General features: G+C 38.8%; 1 protein-coding gene across 1 annotated transcript; it reads right to left on the minus strand.

The window, feature by feature from the left end:
* Nucleotides 1-5001: 5001 nt before the first annotated feature.
* Nucleotides 5002-21080, minus strand: LOC113568572 (NACHT, LRR and PYD domains-containing protein 3-like). The gene is made up of 5 exons (XM_035526523.1): nucleotides 20996-21080; nucleotides 16979-17256; nucleotides 15081-15122; nucleotides 11109-12894; nucleotides 5002-5176 (listed from the first exon to the last, which is right to left on the minus strand). The coding sequence occupies exons 2-5, from the start codon at nucleotides 17253-17255 to the stop codon at nucleotides 5002-5004; spliced, it is 2280 nt and encodes a 759-aa protein (XP_035382416.1). The 5' UTR covers nucleotide 17256; nucleotides 20996-21080.
* Between the last annotated feature and the right edge of the window lie 434 nt (nucleotides 21081-21514).

The following is a 21514-nucleotide window of genomic DNA, read 5'->3' on the forward strand; positions in this document are numbered from 1 at the left end:
AAATTTCTCAACAACACAAGAAACCATCTAAACACACAGCAGCTAACAGGAGTGGAACAGTAGCATCTTGCAGCTAAGGACAAAACTAAGGATAAAGCCAAGGAAGACGGGGAAAATTACATGAAACATAAAAGGATCATTTACATTCAAGCCTACTTTCAGGGAATATCAAGGTAAGAACATCAACCCCACATTTTAATACTTGATTCATCCAAAAAGTAGCTCCTTTGCTATTGTAGCTAGTAACTAATACAGTGAACCAAACCACCATCACCAGTCTCCTGTTATATACAGAATACAGTGAACAAAACCACCATCACCAGTCTCCTGTTATATACAGAATACATTGAACAAAACCACCATCACCAGTCTCCTGTTATATACAGAATACATTGAACAAAACCACCATCACCAGTTTCTTGTTATATACAGAATACAGTGAACCAAACCACCATCACCAGTCACCTGTTATATACAGAATACAGTGGAGCCTGCCACAGAGCTGTCTGTGCCATAACAAGCCACATATAAAAAGGGGCATATGTAATGGAAGACAGATAGTCATTAAAGATGAAGATGAGGACAACATCATCCTAACTGTGAACGTTTATCACAATGGCACCATCATGTTTCAAGGTGGTGAGGCCTCTGCTCTGTTTAGGAAAGTTTACCTTTATCAGAGCAGTAGCAGAGACTGAGAAAGTAACTGAGGAGGAGGAGACTAGCAGCCACGTAGCCCAGGGTTCAGGGGACGGACGGGGAAACACCTCACAGACCAGCACAACACAGGCCAGACAAGCACAACACAGACAAATGGAGATCAAGGTATTCCATTAAAGAGAAAGTCTTTCTCTCCAGGAAGTTGAGACAATAGAATTCAAACATCTTCTTCTGTCCAACCCACCACCCAACAAACCCTCCCAGCAACTCAAAGATCAGCTGGACCAGTTAAAAAAATCACTGCTGGAACTGAGAGGAGAAGTGTTGGTGCTCCAGAAGGACAGAGAGGCTCTCAGGAGGGAGCTCAGTGCAGTCAGAGAGAAAGTACAGCTCAGGGACAATACCATGATCACCCTGAAGGAGGAGCTACAGAGACTAAAAGAGAAGAACTACAGCTCAGGGACAGTACCATGATCACCATGAAGGAGGAGCTACAGAGACTTAAAGAGAGGAACTACAGCTCAGGGACAGTACCATGGTCACCCTGAAGGAGGAGCTACAGAGACTAAAAGAGAGGAACTACAGCTCAGGGACAGTACCATGATCACCCTGAAGGAGGAGCTACAGAGACTAAAAGAGAGGAACTACAGCTCAGGGACAGTACCATGATCACCCTGAAGGAGAAGCTACAGAGACTAAAAGCCAACCAGCAGACCTCTGATTCTGCAGAGCAACACTAAATCAACTCTGAACCACAGACTGCCACACTGAGCACCATCCGGTCCATCAACATTCAGTCAGGTAAAAAAACCTAATACAAATATTCCTACAGATGCAGGCATAGTCATTTTAATTGATTTTAATGGAAAATTCTTAAACGAGGAACAGCTTTTCCCAGGATCTAAAGTTGCAGAAGTTTGGTGTTCCTGAACCAGCAATGCCCTCCAGCTTCTTACACATGCCATCTCAGGTAATCCAAGCCACCTCATTATCCAGAATGACTTGAGGGCAAAGCAAGAGTGTAGCAGAGTGTGTAAGAAGAGTAGCACAGACCTCCACAGAGACCTTCCCCTCCTCCAAAATCACCATCTCTACCATCCTGCCCAGTAGAGACTTCCATCCAGCTACAATCCACATGATAAATGCAGAGATCTCCTGTGGATGTGCACTGTTGGCTAATGTGCACCTGACACACCACTCCAACCTCAACATCTACAGCCTTCATGACCACGTCCACCTGCACAAGGACACTGTGAGCATCTCTGCCAGCTGCCCAGCAAGCCATCCACAGTAAAGTACACCTGCCATCAACACCCACCCCCAAAACACAGCCCAAACAGCAGACCTACGCCTCTGTAGTACAAACTCCACCCTCCACAAACACTACAGAGATGGAGAGATCAAATGGATGCTCAACCTCATATGTCAAGGTCACAATTCATTAATGAAGAAATAGATAAATAGATAAATGAATTAATAAATAAAAAGACAAATAAATAAATATCACTGTTTATAGGTTAGTCATTACACCATCTTAATATGTATGTTTATATACATGAATTGTACATATTTGTACATATAATAACAACATAATCCTTCACTTTTACAGGTTTATCTCACTTTGCATCTGTTTGTATTTGTGTTTTTCCTTTCATACTTCATTTAAATAATGAAACCATTAACTGTCTCTCTATGGAACATTCAAGGCATAAAATCATCCCTGTTTGGGTACAAAAGTATAAACACTGAATTCACAAATAACACAAAAGAAAAAGACATTATAAATCTCCATGAAACCTGATGTAAATCTGATGTAAATCTGATTCGGTGACTCACTGTCCTTTAAACTACAAGGAAATCCTCCTCCCTGCTGTTACACTCCCTGACATTAAAAGAGAGGGAGATTCAGGTTGAATCACTATCTGGTAGAAATCAGATCTGTCAAAATTCATAATTCCTCTGAAATTAGAAAATCACTGAAATACAGACAATCAGATCCAGCCAAATTATATCACTTCAAAAACAAAACTACATCACCCACTGGAACACACAAACACAAGTACAAAGTAAAATGCAGTATTAACTGGCTAAGAAACAGAACACTGTAGCAGACGACCTGCTCAAAGTGACCGATATTAAACACAGAACCATGCTGACAAAGTCCAGACTCAGTTAACACAGCCTGGCGGTCCAGACCAGCCAATATAAGACATCAGTGTAACAAAGATACTGTAGAGACAGAGCTACACTTTCTCAATGAATGTGAAACATTCAACCAAATACATCAAATATACTTTACAAAATTAGAAATGGTCCACCACAACTTTAAGTATCTATGGAACACTGACAAACAGGTCAGTGTGTTAGGAAGGATGAAGTGTTCTGCACTTTCTCACTAATATATATGCACATATATATCATACATATCATACATATATATTTGCACACTGGTCTAGATACTATTAGGCTGTAGGTATCTCATTAGCTAGCACTACTATTAACAGCATCCTCCTTATTCTGTATCAAATGGATTCAAATACATATGAAGGAATCAACATTAGCCAATCCCTGATTACTATGTTATTATCCACATAATCTTCCAGAAGGTTTAATTGAAGTGATTTACCATTTACCCAAGACATTTATCTAAACATTTATTTAGCTAAACTAAAGCTAACAAATAACTAGAATCACAGACAGTTATACTAATGTTTATGGGGAACTGGATGCCAATTATTTTAATAAGCAAATCAAATTCTCAGAAAATTAATCAACTTTTCGATCTACCTGACACAAAATATCGGATGTGAACACAAATACACCCCCCCCCCCCACACACACACACACACACATGTCTTTAGGCATCCCCAATTCAGATGTAAGACTTTTTAATACAACTTCCAATGTAATTTAAGACCAAATTTGCAGTGAGGATGTACAAAAATGAAATCAGTTTGAATAAATCATAAATAAATATTATGTTTAAATACTGTCATTGAGGAACAGATGCTTCCAGATTAATTTTGAAAAGAGACATAAAAACACTTAATAATCCAAGTGGACAAGAAATTGACACAAAATCTGACAGAAAAAATATATCTAGTTAACTTGGGCACTTTCTACAAAAAATTCTTGCTAGTGAGAGCAGAGTTAGTGAACGGTTACTTCCCTGTAATGTTCATATGTAGCTAGCTAGATAAAGCTGGAGCTAATAAACTGATTTCTGAGAGGACTGCAGACCATATACACAAAATATGTAAAAAGTTACACATTTATAAATCGAGTGAAACATTTTGAGATGGACAGTGTCAGATGAATCAGTCTGACTAGAATTTCCTGTGGAGATCCAACACCGGTTGCTAGTCACCTGGACTTAGTTTTGGTAACATTGATTAGCTAGCTAGTGTGGTTCCTAGATTTTTCCCACATTCCAGTAAATTTATGAAGTACACTTTAAATAGAAAATTAAATTAATGGAAGAGAATAGCTGGTCCAGTATTTATTACATTACAAACAAATGTGGCATAGTCCAGAGAATATATAACAATCACACACAACATCTCCACCACTATGTTCAAACATACATTATTCAATATATGCACCAACCATCACTGAACATACATGCACAAAGAACACCAACCATCAGGGGATATACACACAGAGCACCACCCATCACTATACAAACATACATTCAAAGGGGACAATTTAGAATATCCAATCAACCTAACTTCCGTGTTTATGGACTGTGGAGAGGAAACCAGAGATCCTGAAGGAAACCTACACAGATAAGGACTGAAACCCAAGACTCTAGTGCTGAGAGAAACAGGGAAACTCCACTCAAATAGGGACCCAAGACCCAAGTGCAGACAGAAACCTCACTGAGGGAGGAACTCAAACCCAAGACCCTAAGGCTGATGGGCAAATGAACTGACCACCAAGCCACCATACTGCCTAACTAACAGCATAACAATAACAACATAACAATATAACAATAATAAAGATGATAATAATTCTTCTTCTTCTTCTTCTTCTTCTTCTTCTTCTTCTTCTTCTTCTTCTTATTATTATTATTTCTTTATTTTTTACTACTAGTTGTGTAAACCTGATCATGCAGTAAAACGTAACTCTTTGTGGCCACAGTGTGGTCATTTAATAAAATGCAGCTAGTTTCACCAGAAATTTATTGTCTGGATCTATATATCTTTGTCCCGCAGTACCTTATTTTAACTCTGTTAATGTTGCACTACAAGGCAGTTTTGTAATTTCTTTAAAGAAGAGGACAATCACATTTGATAAATTGTGCACCATAATGGTTCCATTTGAGAATAAATTAACAGAAACTCACCTGAGAATCTCCAGTTTACAGTGTGAACTCTTCAGTCCAGCACAGAGCTGCTCCACTCCTGAATTCTGCAGGTCATTATTATTCATCTCCAGCTCTCTCAGTGAGTTTTCTGTTTGTAGAATTGATGTGAGGGATTTGCAAGACTCTTCAGTGAGACCACAGCCAGATAGTCTGTAAATGAGTAAATACAGTAAATAATGTAGTTCAGTCAGAGGATGATGAATTAAAAAATCTGAACTGCTAAGAAAATTTTTAAGAAGAGCTTGAAAGGTCTGGAACACACCGATACATTTTCAGCCTTTTAATTTTACAAACAGTAACATTCCAACAACTGTGTCTTCATCAAAGACAAAATGGACAAAGACATGAGAAATAACATTCATTAGCAACCTAAGACAGGTGACCAAATAATGGATGGTTGGTTCATAAGTCAGTGAATGGCAGTTACCATAATCAGAGCCCAAATATCAAAATATCCCACCCCTAACACCATAACAGGAAACAGAACAACACAGATCTCATTCAATGTTTCACAAATACAAATACACTAATATACAAACAGAAGATATTGTTGGAAGAGTAGTGATTATGGAGGAATAAACACCACAGTATTGATTATGGTGGAATAATCACTGTAGTATTTATCATGGAGAAATAAACACTGCAGTAGTGATTATGGAGTAATAAACACTGTAGTATTGATTATGGAGGAATGAACACCGCAGAAGTGAATATTAGTGTATGAACACTGCAGTAGTAATGATGGTGGGATGAACACTGTAGTAGTGATTATGGAGGAATGGACAGAATGCAGAGAATTATTATTCATCTCCAGCTCTCTCAGTGTGTTTTCTGTTTGTAGAACTGATGTGAGAGATTTGCAAAACCCCCTACAGTGAGATTACAGCCAGACAGTCTGCAAAGAAATACACAGAGTACAAAATGCAGTTCAATCAGAGGATCTACAGACAACACAAAAGGAGTTTATGATAATGAAAAGATATTACTAATTTTGTGTGTGTGTGTGTGTGTGTGTGTGTGTGTGTGTGTGTGTGTGTGTGTGTGTGTGTGTGTGTGTGTGTGTGTGTGTGTGTGTGCGCATGCACAAAATATGAGACACAGGTCATGAATGAAGTCCATGTATTTCTCTTCAAGTAGAATGGTGCCACTTGATGGAAGAGCTGTCATGATGGTGGCATCACCTGTGTGATGGCATTTCCTGTTTTTGATTAACAGTTTAGGCATTACAATCTTTATTATTGTCCTATTGTTTATTCATTTTCTGTAACTGCATACAATTCTGATATCAACAATGTCTACAAGTCACAGGGGACTACTCAACCATTCAAAACTTGCTGATGCAGACAACTAACCAAAGCTAAGTGTCTACTAGCTATCTAGTATTTGTATTTCACCATGACTTCAGTCATTTGTTGCTTGTGTTGAGTGCAGCATGTTTAGATTAATCATTACTGATAAATGTATCTATGAGAAGTACAGATTAATTATTAGTGAATAATCTACACTTCTCACAGTTACATTTATCATTAATCATTAATGATAAACATATCTCTGGTTACAGGAGACTCTCAGCTTCAGTATGTAAACTACAGAGCTCTGGTTATACGAAAATAAGGTAATAAAATGTGTTGGGGTAAAGGCCAATCATTATTCTGTATTTTCATGAGGTGATCTGTGATCTAATTATAAAAGGCTTTGAAGCTCTCTGTAGCAGGTGCAGAGAGGTGCAAGACTGTCTGAAAGCATGAATAATGTTTCTGGGGTATCTTAAGGTCAGAGACCTTTTGGGACTCTGAGTGCAGAACTGAGGCTCTGATACAGGTGGTTTCAAGGCTTCTGTACAAGTCTAAGGCACATTACCCAGAATTGTTCCAGTGAGAAATAACTTCATTAGTGTTGAAAAATATCTCTGTTTTTAAAAGACTTGAAAGCCTCTTTGAGAGTTCTGTGGCTAAGCAAGGTTCGTTATCTTACCACAAGGGCAGAGTGATACTGACCTGCCACATCATCTTGCAGGTGTTTGGTGGTGTGAGTTGAGATCATCTTTGTTTAAAAAACATCTTCCAATGGGATATAATGGTGTCAAGTTTAACTTGCATAATGATGGATCTCAATTTGCATATACTGAATAATGTATGTTTGAACATAGTGTTGGAAATTTCAAACACTAGTATGTAAAGAAGGTGGGACGATTACATAATCACTTCTGAAAACTGTATAAAAAATATGTGTTGTGTGTGACTGTTAGACATATTCTGGACTATGCCTCGTTTGTAACATTAAGCTCAGAATAAAGACGGGACCGGCTATTCTCTTCAAACGGACCCACACCGTCAGCAGTAGGGTTATCAGCACCAGCTGATAGATGACCCAGAGCTGCGTTGTTCTGTGACCAGGGTCTGAATCCACACACGTGCACCATTATAGGTAAGCAGAAGTCCTGTTTGAAACATTCTGCATAGGTGGTATTAAGACCTTGTCCACAGAGTTTTGTAGTAGGTCTTGGGTGTCTTAAAAGTGCAGACTGAGAATTGACTGAGAGTGTCCATAGAGTGAGAATTGACTGATAAAATATAAAAATAGCAAAAAAGAGTAATAGTTAGAAAACCAGCCGGTGAAAATGAAAATGATTTAATAAAAATCTTTCTGTAAACGGAAAATGGTGAGAAAAAAAACGGCTTAATAAAAATGCAGTAAAGACAAATGTGCAGTGAATAAAGAGATAAAGAGAGTGCCAGAGAAAAAGTGCTGAAGAGATAAATGTTAAATGTTGTTTGTTCCAGTTGTTTTTGTCTACATGTGGCCACAATGAGTGAAGTAAAGAAAATGCACAGCGTATTTGTCTTGATGTGGCTATCGCGAGTTAATTGATTACAAACAATAACGTACAATTATACGACATACCAGCATAACAGTTTTTTTCAGGTTATAATTAAGATGATTGTGGTATGGTTGTATAGGGCAGAGGTCACTCATTTTAATCACTAAAGGAAGTGAATGGATACGCAGACAGATCTGTTTAAACATGATTAATATCATCTAATTATAAAATGCGTACATGCAAAATATATTGATGTGGTTTTAGTAATAAATACAATAAAGTAACTGATGGAGGTACAGTATGTAAAACCGGTTACAATTACAGCAGTAGAGAACGTATATATTACGGACACATTAAAATAGTAGCAGTAGGAGAAGGTGGGATTAAAGTATTACAAGATAAGAAATATAACAATGTGAGTGGAGATTAATAGAATTTTGTGATAAATTTAATTTACTCAAATAAGTTACAGTTAAGTCAACATATGTATAAATGTTGGAATTCAGAGAAGCAAATTAGAAAATAATCATATGGATAGCGATTTGTTAAGTGAGAGGCAGGAAACACGAACACATTTTTGACTTGAGAAAATATATAGAAACTCTGCAGGTGATTATGGCCTTCAGTAGGTCAGAAACTCCACCACACTTTCTGTTCTGCTGTGTGCTGTGTATTGTCTCTCTGTTACTGCTGCTCTGCTGTGTGTTGTCTCTCTGTTACTGCTGCTCTGCTGTGTCCTGTCTCTCTGTTACTGCTGCTCTGCTGTGTGCTGTGTACTGTCTTTCTGTTACTGCTGCTATGCTGTGTGCTGTGTCCTGTCTGTCTGTTACTGCTGCTCTGTTGTGTGCTGTGTACTGTCTCTCTGTTGCTGCTGCTCTGTTGTGTGCTGTGTACTGTCTGTTTGTTGCTTCTGCTCTGCTGTGTTCAGTGTTTTGCTTAGTACATGTTCAGGTAATTTGGTATGTTTGGTTTGTGTTATTCATTGCCTTATCTTTTGCAATCTTTGTTAGCCTGGTTCTTTACATTGATCATTCTCTACCTGGTTAGTGTTTCTTTATGCTTTATCTTATAATAATTTCCTCTGTACTTCAGCAATTCCTCACCTCATTTCAGGCTAAACTGTACTACTACATGGTGTTTGGACTGATAAATAGACTTGTACTTGGTGAAATAAATTCAAAATTTTTACCACTGATGTGTTGCTTGCAGTGTTTTTTGTTTTCACTTTAAGCTACATGTGCTGCTAGGCTGTTACTAGAGTTTATTTGTCTGATACATTTAGTTTTTTCACAATGAAGAACTCCAGTCACCTGTTCCATCTCACCTGTCCCATCTCACCTGTCCCATCTCACCTGTCTTATCTCACCTGTCTCGTAAGTTCTTTGATCTCATAATCTACAGTAAATTTAATTACATGCTCAATTTCTTGTCCCACTCTAGTGTGGTGACTTCAACACACACAGTGTTGTTCCCTCATCTATGTTCCCTGAAAAAGGAAAGCTGAAAAAGAAGCAGCAGCCAGTTTACACACAGCTACTCTATCAGAACCACAGACCCCTGGGTTACTGCACTGGGTGCAGGGGAAGGGGAGGCGGTTAAGACAGGACAGAGCACCACCCATCACTGGACATACATACACACATACATACATACAGAGCACCAACCATCACTGGACATACATACACACATACATACATACAGAGCACCAACCATCACTGGACATACATACACACATACATACATACAGAGCACCAACCATCACTGGACATACATACACACAGAGCACCAACCATCACTGGACATACACACACACAGAGCACCAACCATCACTGGACATACACACATATACACAGAGCACCAACCATCACTGGACATACATACATACATACATACATACATACATACATACATACAGAGCACCAACCATCACTGGACATACATACATACATACATACATACATACATACAGAGCACCAACCATCACTGGACATACATACATACACACACAGAGCGCCAACCATCACCGGACATACATACATACATACATACATACATACATACATACATACATACATACATACAGAGCACCAACCATCACTGGACATGCATGCATACATACAGAGCACCAACCATCACTGGACATACATACATACATACATACAGAGCACCAACCATCACTGGACATACATACATACATACAGAGCACCAACCATCACTGGACATACATACATATATACATACATACATGCAGAGCACCAACCATCACTAGACATACATACATACATACATACATACATACATACATACATACATACATACAGAGCACCAACCATCACTGGACATACATGCACACACACGCAGACCACCAACCATAACTGAACATGCACACACACACAGAGCACCAATCATCACTGGACATACATACATACATTCAGAGCACCAACCATCACTGGACATACATGCACATAGAGCACCAACCATCACTGGACATACATACACACAGAGCACCAACCATCACTGGACATATACACACACACAGAGCACCAACCATCACTGGACAAACATGCACATAGATCACCAACCATCACTGGACATACATACATACATACAGAGCACCAACCATCACTGGACATATACACACACACACACACACACACACAGAGCACCAACTATAGCTGTACATACATGCACACAGAGCACCAACCATCCCTGGACATACACGCACACAGAGCACCAACCATCACTGGACATACATGCACACACATACACACACACACACACACACACACACACACACACACACACACACACACACACACACACACACACAATGTATATATATATTCTCTGTCTATGTTTAAAAAAATACAGTGCTCCTTGCTGAACACTCCTGTGTCTTGACTCAGTGTGGCTTTCTGAGTGTTTGCCAGAGAAACCAGGGGGACATTTGAATTACAGAATGACAGCCATGTGTTGCATTCCAACTGGTAAGAAGACATTGCAGTAATTCTGGAATGCACTGGTCTGCTCTTAAGATAAAGGCTTGTCTGTTCTTTAATGTTGTTGCTGTCAGAAAAGCCATTCCCCAAAGTTTACCATTCAAACTATACTTAAAGTACAACCTTTTACCACTGGAAATGAAAACTATTGTTCAGTTTGCTCTGACTGAGAAATACATTTACATAATTTTATTAGTTACAGAAGGAGCTTCAGTAATAAAAACCTTTAAAAATTAAAATGATTAATCCAAAAGATACTTACAGAGCTTGCCTGGTATTTTTCAACACTGGAAGTAATTCCTTCAGTCCTTTATCTGATGACCTAAATTTCTTCAGCTCAAATTTCTCTTGAATATCCTCTGACATCAGCAGCACAAACACCAGAGCTGAAGACTGTGCAGATGAGAGTGTCTGTGTTGAGAGGTCCCCTGAGTTCAGGAAGATCTGTATTTCACTTATCAGAGAGTTGTCTTTCAGTTCACTCAAGCAGTGGAATAGATTGATAGTCTCTTCAAAGGATTTTGTTCTCTTGATGGTTTTCTTGATGTAGTTCACAGTCTGCTCTAAGCTCTCTTCTCTGATGTCCAGTTCTGGGTGTAAACTCCTCAGGAGCCTCTGATTGGACTCCAGTGAGAGACCGAGGAGGAAACGAAGGAAAAGGTCCAGGTGTCCATTTTCACTCATTGTGGCCTTATCTACTGCTGTCTCAAGCAGATCACACAGTCTGTGTTTTAACTTCCATTTCATTTTCTCCATTGGGGTTTTAAGGAGTGGGTTGCCTTCATCCCTGAATGTTAGGAACACAAATACAGCAGCAAGAAACTCCTGGAAGCTTAAATGCACAAAGCTGTAGATCTTCCCTTCCTGTTTAAAAATTTGTGTACAAATTCCAGAGTACACTAAAGCCTCACAGACATCAATACCACATTCTTCCAGATCTTTCTCATAGAACAAAAGTTGTCCTTTTTGCAGCTGAAGAAAGGCTAACTTTCCAAGCTTCACAATATCCAGCACCTCTCTTTTTGTCTCAGATGAAACTGCATTTTTAGTGCTTTGCTTTGTGTTGTATTTCTTAGTCTTTTGATCTGTGAAAAACAGCAGGAAATGTAGGTACATTTCTGTCAGAGTTGTTGGAGCATTTTTCATGTCCACATCTTCCTTCAACATTTTCTGAAACACGGTGGCTGAGATCCTGCAGACAACAGGTATGTGACACAAGATATGAAGGCTTCTTGCAGTCTTAATGTGTGATATAATTCTGCTGGCTTGATCTTCATCTCTGATTCTCTTCCTGAAGTACTCCTCCTTCTGTGGGTTATTGAATCCATGGATTTCTGTAACAAGGTTAAAGTATTGGTCATTTATCTTACTGACTGCTGCAGGTCGTGAAGTGATCCAGAGGAGAGCAGAAGGAAGCAGTTCTCCATTTATGAGGTTTGTTATTAGTTTATCAAGAGTAGTCTTTTCATTCACATTAGATACCTTCTTCTGATGAAGATCTAGAGGAATTCTACTTTCATCCAGTCCATCCAGTATGAAAAGCAGCTGATGCTTTTCATTTAATATCTCCTTTTCATCTCCAGAATGGAGTTCTTGATGGCAGTAAAGAAGTAGTTTTGAGAGGCTGTACTTTTCATCCTTTATCAAGTTCAGCTCTCGAAATGGGAAGTACATAATGAAATCTATGTCCTGGTTGCACTTCTCTTCAGCCCAGTCAAGAATGAACTTGTGCACAGAGACTGTTTTTCCCACTCCAGCTATTCCCAATGTCAGGACTTTAGTACCTTGCTTGTTTTCAATAGACTGCACTTTGAAGAGGTCACTGAGTGTGACTGGTGTTTCTTCTGTTTTGGGGTAAAATTCCTCTACCTGTCTCACTTCGTGTTTTGTGTTCACGCCTCCTGTGCATCCTTTGATCATGTAAACTTCAGTGTAAGTGTCTTTTATAGGCACACGATCACATTCTATTGGAGCCTCCTCACACAAGTTCCCAAATTTTTGCTTATATTTCATTTTCATTCTCCTGCTGAAATCACTTTTTCCTCCATCTGTTAAAAAATGGGAAGAAAAAAGTTATGTGCATGATTCTTATAACTTGTGTCTGAAAGTGTTTTATTGTAATTTCAAAATGTTAACTTTATGACTGCTACCAGTGACTGCTATGTTCAGGGTAGCATGTCACTGATTGCTATGCACAACTCGCTCTACATATGCCCAGTACTGTGTACTGTACTAAATAATTGCACTGTCTACTCATTTTGTATTTGTCCTGTCCTGTATTTATTATTGTTTATTTAATGTTTATTTATTGACATTTTGCACTATATTGGACTGTTTGCACTTGTGTAGCATGTTGTCTGTTGCACTGTTGTTTTTGTGTTACACCATGATCCTGGAGGAACATTGTCTCGTTTTTGTTGTGTACTTGTATATAGCTGAAATGACAGTAAAACCTCTTTGAACTTGAACTTTATGTCATGATCTCTCTCCATTTTGTTTTACTAGTGTAGAGTAGAATAACTATCAGTAGTACCAAATAAGGCGACATCAAAAAGATCCCAAATGATAGTCAAAGTCTTTAGCATTGCTCAGAGGTAGAACAGTCAGTAATGGCTCATTGAGTCCTTCAATGAACCAAACTGGATATTAGTTCTTTGTTTCTGCTACTTTGCTTTGTCTTATCTCTTTGGATTAACTCTCAGTTCTACTTCCATTAGTTCATAATCACAGTGTGTGTGCAGTGCTTTACTTGTGCACTAACTGTTTAGGTCTCATCATAGTACAGAGACCATTCTGATTAAAGTAGTTAATGACCAGTTGTTGGTTTATGACCAGAGGTGTGTCTCTTTGCCTGTATTGCTTCATCTCAGTGCAGCATTTGATACTGAAGATCATAACATTTTACTAGATAGGCTCTAAAATGTTGTTTGGATTAGGAGACTAGCCCTTTCCTGGTGTAGATCTAACTGATCTTCGCTCATGTAAATCACATTTCTAGAACAGCCTTTTTCCACCTCAGGAACATTGCAAAGATTAGAAACATAGTATAATTAGAAATTAGAAATTACATTAGAAACATATTATAATTACAAGATGCAAAAAACCTAGTCCATGTGTTTCTCACTTCCAGATTGGACTACTATAACATCTTACTATCTGGTTGTACCACTAAGTGAATAAACAACCTCCAGTTAGTTCACAATGCAGCAGCCAGAGTTCTTACTAGAACTAGAAAGTTTGATCACACTACACTGCATTGGCTACCAGTACAATTCTGTATTAATTATAAAATGACCTACAAAGAAATTAAGAGCCCTACACTACCATAGTGAATTCTTGGTCTGTTATAATCCACTACGTCTGCTTAGATCAAAGGGTGCAGGCTGTTTATTAATACATAAAATAAATAAATCTACCATAGGGCCCAGAGCTTTTCCCTATAAAGCTCCCACTCTATGGAATAACCTTCCTGTATATATTTGAGAGTATTGTATATTCAGACATTAACTACTTCCCATCTTCAGTAAAGGTGTAGATATGGGGTTCATGGGCATTGAGAGTTATGGTAAACTGGGATGTTGTGTCACTTCATCTCTCATCATTCTAGTTTGTTGACTGAGAGCAGTGGAATGCTGATGTTCTAGGGATGTGCCTCATGCCTGTGTTTCCATCTAGATCCTTTTAGCTGTGCTGCCGTAGTTAGATCTGCCATCTTTGCACGTTATATACCCCTATTTTACACACTTTACTATTTGATCAGGCCTAATAATCCGCCCTGTCTTTATGCCGAGGTACATCTACATCCTGATGTTGCTCAGCCTTGACCCATCTCAGCTACTGTGGCTCCTCCCACCCCAACCCTCCACTGCTGTGGCTCCTCCCACCCCAACCCTCCACTGCTGTGGCTCCTCCCACACCAAACCATTAACATGTTGCTCCTTCCACCTCCCCCCCAGCCACTTACTTCTCCACCTTGGTTCTCTTCCCCCTGAACATTGAGAAGCTCTAGACTGACTGGGCAGCTGTTCCTAGGTCACTCCTGTGGCAGATTGATTTTGTACTCTAGACTAGATCTTGCAGAACCCAGAATAGATCTTCTAGTACCAGACTAGGACTTCTAGAACCCAGACTAGGACTTCATGAGAACCTAGGATACTGCTTCTGTTGCTTACTTGAGCATGTTGCTTAAAGTAATATATATTCATGCCTGAAGGTGTGTCTGGGTTGAATTTACCTGCTGGACTCTTAGCAGTCGACTCTTTACATTTGTCTCCACCTGTGAGAAAATAAATCAGAGTAAAGAGCAGAAAATATAAAACCTACTTTATTAATGGTGAGTAAGTCCTGTGTGCAATTTTTGGTTGACTGCTATGTTTAAAAATACACTGAACATTTCTTAATTGACATTTTGTAAATTATATAGTCTGTGTTAAAAAACACATCCTATTTGTTTGTAATGTTTATTAATATACCAGATGATTTTGAGTTTTGCCATATTCTACTTTGTAATTTATTAATTGAGATCACTAATAAAAGAAAATTAGGTTCTTTGAATATATAAAACAAATATGTAAACTGTAAATGAAAGAGAACAAACAGTGAAATTTCTCCAGATTTTCTACATAGTGGCATTTGGCTCTGATTCTACAGAAGGAACCGTATCTCTCTCTGGTCAGGAGTGTGGTGTCCTCACCCAGCTAACTGTTCAAGTGCAACATTATATTCCTTTTCTTACAGAGGGAAGTGTATCTCTCTCTGGTCAGGAGTGTGGTGTACCTGTTTCATCCTCAGAGACACTGGAGCTGCTCAGTCTTTTCTTTTAGAGAGAGTGTTATGTCTGCCTGACCAAACAGTTACATGACAGCCAGTGTTGGTGAGGGTGTCAACATGGGCTTTACTGAGGTACCTTCACTCCTCTCTTCTGACTGTGTAGCTGACAGTTGTGGTGGGTGTGTGCCCATCACTTCCAGTGCCTGCTGACACTGTTATTGTATATGATTTGGCTGGAGGTGATGTGTGGAGAAATTCCATTGTGGTCTCTTCTACAGTCTTATTGCATAGAGCTTGACTGAAGAAGGTGTTCCATGGTTATTATTTGCCATTTGTGAAGTTGTTCAGGATAGCACAGGTTTTAGTCCCAATGATCTGGTGTCCCAATGATCTGGTGTTTGCGCCTAAGTGTTAGGATAACATGAAAAACGATTTCTACCCCAGTGCTGTCAGGCTGAAGAACAGTTTCTACCCCAGTGCTGTAAATAAAGACACTTGACCTCAGCACACAGGGCAATAAAGACACTTGACCTCAGCAAACAGGGCAATGAAGACACTTGACCTCAGCAAACAGGGCAATAAAGACACCTGACCTCAGCACACAGGGCAATAAAGACACCTGACCTCAGCACACAGGGCAATAAAGACACTTCACCTCAGAACACAGGGCAATAAAGACACTTCACCTCAGCACACAGGGCAATAAAGACACCTGACCTCAGCACACAAGGCAATAAAGACACTTCACCTCAGCACACAGGGTAATAAAGACACTTCACCTCAGCACACAGGGTAAAAAAGACTTTGACCTCAGCACACAGGGCAATAAAGACTCTTGACCTCAGCACACAAGGCAATAAAGACACTTGACCTCAGCACACAGGGCAATAAAGACACCTGACCTCAGCACACAGGGCAATAAAGACACCTGACCTCAGCACACAGGGCAATAAAGACACCTGACTTCAGCACACAGGGCAATAAAGACACCTGACCTCAGCACACAGGGTAATAAAGACACTTCACCTCAGCACACAGGGTAATAAAGACACTTCACCTCAGCACACAGGGTAATAAAGACTTTGACCTCAGCACACAGGGCAATAAAGACACCTGACCTCAGCACACAGGGTAATAAAGATGCCTGACCTCAGCACACAGGGCAATAAAGACGCCTGACCTTACCACTCACGTCTCCCTCCCTCCCTGCCCATGTCACTGGCTGTGCTGTGTGTATAAATTAACTAAGCATTGTTTTCCACTACATTCTTTGTCTATTGAGTTCACTAACAAAACAAAACCAAATGCTATGAGCATATCAATTCCTGAAATAGTGAGTTTAAAAAGTGAATATGATTTCACCTGCTTTATTTTCACTGTGTTTGATTCTCAGGGTCTCAGCCAGTTGGTTGTGGTTCATCTTCTTCAGGATGTCCAGTGTGATCTCCACAGCTCCATCTGGGCCATATTTCTGCACCATCTTGTCCACAGTGTCAAGTCTGTCTGTATTCTCCAGATGAGACTTTGGGATGCGTTTGTCATCTTCTACACTGTTGGACAGATGCCACTGGAACTTCTTCAGGTCCTCTATCTTCAGCTCTTCTAGAATGTCCAGCAGTAATTTTGAAATGTTGTCCATCCTGAATCCAGACAACAGACTCCAGATTACTGAAGGTTCACAAACATGTTCAATGATTTATGTTCACAGTGCAGGAATAGACAGAGGAGTGAATATGAGTGTGTTGGGTGAAGTGTGCTGTGTGAGTGATGTAGAGAGGCGTGAACATAGGGAAAAGATTATTATTTATTACCGATTAATTACTAAATTAAATTAGTTCATATTTTGTGCAGGGATCGAATGCCATTGTTTCAAATATACTTGCCATTATATCCAACTTAATGAATAAATGTGAAGTTTACTGATTAATGAATAAAACAAATATTTAATGGACTTGCAGACAAATGAAAAGAGAAAGAGGGAAGAAAGAAAAAAGGGAAAAAAAGTAATTTAAATAAGATGTGTGACGTTTGCCCGAGTGCCGCAGGGCATGGAACAGGATGCACAGATTCCCTCGACTTTTGTACATTTAATGACATTAAACATTTAAGAGAAGGGTGGCACTCACACATAACATTAACAGTGAACATAAATACACTTAATGCTAAGGATAACATAGGCTATACAGACAATAACATGGGCTACACAGACATGGATACTAACAAACAATGACCTACGCTAAGGCACTGATGGTGGTTTAAATAGACAGACAAACACTCAAAGTTAAACCCCATACAGGCGCGTGCCATTACAGGGGCGTGATCTCGGGGCAGCATGGAAGGATTGGCTCAACAGCTCTGTTCATGCATATTCATAGTTTTTTTTGTCTCAGTCTCAGGCTTTGATTCAGGCAGGCATTAATCTCGAGTTAGCTTATAAGACACGATTAATTCAATATAGTAAAAAGGAAAGAAAGGGGGAATAAACAACTGGAACACATACTGATATATTGATACTTGGGGTTGGGTGGTAATCGTCTTGTCATGGTACGCTCCCCTTCCCTCTGATCACATGGTATGGCCCACCGCGTGCAGTGGGCTCACTGTTAACTGTTCATGCTGACTTGTTTGTAACCACGCTCCCTTTTAGCACACACCTGCACCCAGTTCTTGGTTTCGTTTATGTAAGTATTTAAATGCCTGTTTGTGTGGAGTTTGCAGTCGGTCATTGTTCATGTTAAATGTTAGGTGTGTTCACAGTAGATGTTCATGGTGTACTGGATGTTACGTGTGAATGCCGTTAACGTGTTGTTTGTTTATCTTTTGTTTTTTACGTTAATAAATGTGTGTCTCCGTCGAGAGAGGTCTGTGCGCCCTGCTCCTTGCTCTGCGGCACTCGGGCCGTCACGTCTTTTAAGCCGTAATAGGTGGGAACAATTTTATCACACTAATTTCACCTGAGCACTTAGTCCACATATTTCTAAATGAAAAGAAAAAGTTCTTACCCCCAATATAAAGCTCATAACTATATATAGGAAACAGTTACATTTTTCATTAAGAGAAAGCATGATTATTACACAAATATTATAACTGTTCTCATATTAATAGATCAAATAGTCTTCCTCTGTCTATTATACTTGAAATGAAGAGGTAATCACATAATAGCAAGTATAAAGGTTAATATGTAAATACAGCAATGACAGGTTCATTCATAGGTAAACTGCATTCACCATACTGGGACTCCGTCTCTGCTCGTGCTCAGAGCCTTTCAAAGACAGGGAAAGTTAACATACATTTATAAAGAGGGACTCAGAACAGTTCAGGTTGAAGAACCTGTTACAGTCACTAAGGGGCACTGTGGATTCATAGTTCACACAATCAAATATCTTGCTGGATTTATGAGAATTAATAAAGAATTTTCCTTATTTGAGTTTCGTTTGGCTGCAATGCTTCCGAGTGAACACTTTGTATGGGAAAGGTTAAAATCCAGTATTCCAGGAAAGTCTTGCAGATCTAGGCATTCTGGCATGTGAATCTGATCTTAAGTTTATATGACTGGTTTTCTGAATCTGGCCATATGGTTGGTTTTATGAATTTTACTGAAGGTCATAATTAATAATTATGATTAATGAATAATATGAATTATGAATAATCATAGTTAAGGTCATAATCCTAATCTTTGGCCACTGACACAGAGTTTAACTGGATAATCAACCAATATCTTTAGCCAATGACAATGTTTAACTGGATAAATATATTATATAGAAAAACAAAAGTAAATAATATTCACTCATAATTCTTCCATCACTTCTGGGCCTTTAGAACAGAAGCAATCTGACAACGATCTCCACAGTGACCACTTTTGCTAACGTTTTGATGATTCTATTCTGTGAAACAACAAAGTCTGAACTACTTTGGCTAGATATTATTCTGCTGGGTTATGCCAGGTTATCAATATATATGATCAATAAATATTTCAGAGAAATCATCACAATAAACAAAGAAACAAATGATGTTTCTGTTTTCTGTTGTGTTCTGTAAGGTATTTCAAATTTGTGTTATTTCAGTTTCATGTGTAAATCATGAGATTTAGAAAGATAATTTATTAACAAAAGGCCAATATGTTTACTGGGATAAATAATCACATGGATTGTGTGGGTTCACATAAACTCTGTAGTCTATGAAGTGCAGACCTATTTAATGAACTGTCTGTGTGGAACAGGTTTCATCTACAGCAGAAGGAAGTGTTGTGAATGTAGATAATTATGATTATGGATAATGAAGATCAATAAAGTAAAATAAAGGAACAATTTATATATTTATTATTATTTATATTTATATTATAAAATATTAGTTCTTCTGCTGTTTTGGGGGCTTCTTCTCTTCCCAAATTACCTCCTCAGTCTTGGAAAAGATTCATTCACATAGTACACTTTTTGCTGGTATGCACAGGTGTTTTTACCATTATATAAATGAGTGGATGTACAGCACATCACTCCTGTCAGTAAACCAGAGAATCTCTCTCTACATACACTTTCTATATATCAATGTTACTATATCTATCCTACCTACTGTTTACTAGATTTCTCTCATTAGCATATCACTCAATATGTCCTATCAGTAACCTTCTATCTAGACAACACTGAATCTCTCCATCTCTCAAATTCTCTATTCTCACAAAATCCTTAAAGTTGGGGTGTGTTTTCTTGTAAGCATTCATAGAGTGTGTCACTGAGTCAGATTTGTGATCAGGTTTGTTTCAGACACTGTCAGTCAAAGACAGGAGCGGCAGGTTCTGTATGACAGTTGTAGAAACACAAACTTCGTTTAGCCGTGGTCACGTGACATGGCCCTTTTGCGCAACACTTCAGATCAGTGTTTCAAAACGCTGCGCTTCAGAAACTCGAAACAAGCTTAGAAACGTCAGTGTCGACCGTCCGATCAGTAATACAGATAATAATACAGATAATTAACTATACAGGGAATCTGAACTGTCCACTGAGGATTTGGACAACACTACAAATAGCTGAAACTGAACAGGAAACTAACTGTAAAAAACAAACGTTACAGCAGCAACTTTACGTTTAGGCCAGAGGAGTTTAAACTGGGAGCATTTGGAAAGATTACTGACTAACTACGACTTAAAATCGAGATTTACAATAACTGACAACGTATATCTGAGCCAGTTAAATATTTTTAAAAATATAACTGGGCCATTTTAGTGTCATTTTAGATGCGTACCATTAACTTCACCAGGACTTTAATATTTACATTTAATCCACGTTTGGGTGGACCTACGATTTAAACACACAACTATGTACTTACAAGACACGCTGTTTAAACTGCACTGACATCGCATTTTAACAAATAGGATGAACTTACCGTGAAATATTTTAAAATATTTAAATATTTTAAATATCTCCAATCTGCCAACTTTCAATAATGGTGACAGTTCAGAAAATACTTCCGTTTTCTTGAGAAGGAACTAACTACAGGAACATCAGTGGGCGTAAGTAGAGCACATGTCAATCATTTTCGTATGAAGCCAATTACACAACCGATTTCTTATTCCAGTCATTAAGACGATCATCAGCCAAAGTTAGCTGTCCATCATTTTGCTGCAGCCAATCATAGACTAAGCAGTCTATACAGCCAATGGCTTCACAGTCCCGCCTACACGGACTTGTTTTGCGGCTAGGCTGAGAGTAAATCTCCACCATGTCGGCACGTTGAAACATTTCGGAACTTAACAAACCATTTTGTTTGTAGATCTAACTTACGAATGATTGTAATTTAGATAATCAGCTTCACAATAAGCCTGTAAGTGTGTGGACTTTCATACCATGTTGTGCATATGACAAATAAAGAATCTTCTTAATGGCTGAATGCTGGGCGTGTGTG

Source organism: Electrophorus electricus, chromosome 5, assembly GCF_013358815.1.
Source record: "Electrophorus electricus isolate fEleEle1 chromosome 5, fEleEle1.pri, whole genome shotgun sequence".
In the NCBI taxonomy this organism is placed as follows: Eukaryota; Metazoa; Chordata; class Actinopteri; order Gymnotiformes; family Gymnotidae; genus Electrophorus; species Electrophorus electricus.

Bases quoted from the DNA above. Each gene is read 5' to 3' on its own strand.
- LOC113568572 (XM_035526523.1), bottom strand. From the start codon at position 17,255: ATGGACAACATTTCAAAATTACTGCTGGACATTCTAGAAGAGCTGAAG. The intron at 12,895-15,080 runs GTAAATTCAACC...ATTTTTTAACAG, and splicing joins GACTGCTAAGAGTCCAGCAG to ATGGAGGAAAAAGTGATTTC. The intron at 5,177-11,108 runs GTAAGTATCTTT...ACTCATTTACAG, and splicing joins AAAAATACCAGGCAAGCTCT to ACTATCTGGCTGTGGTCTCA.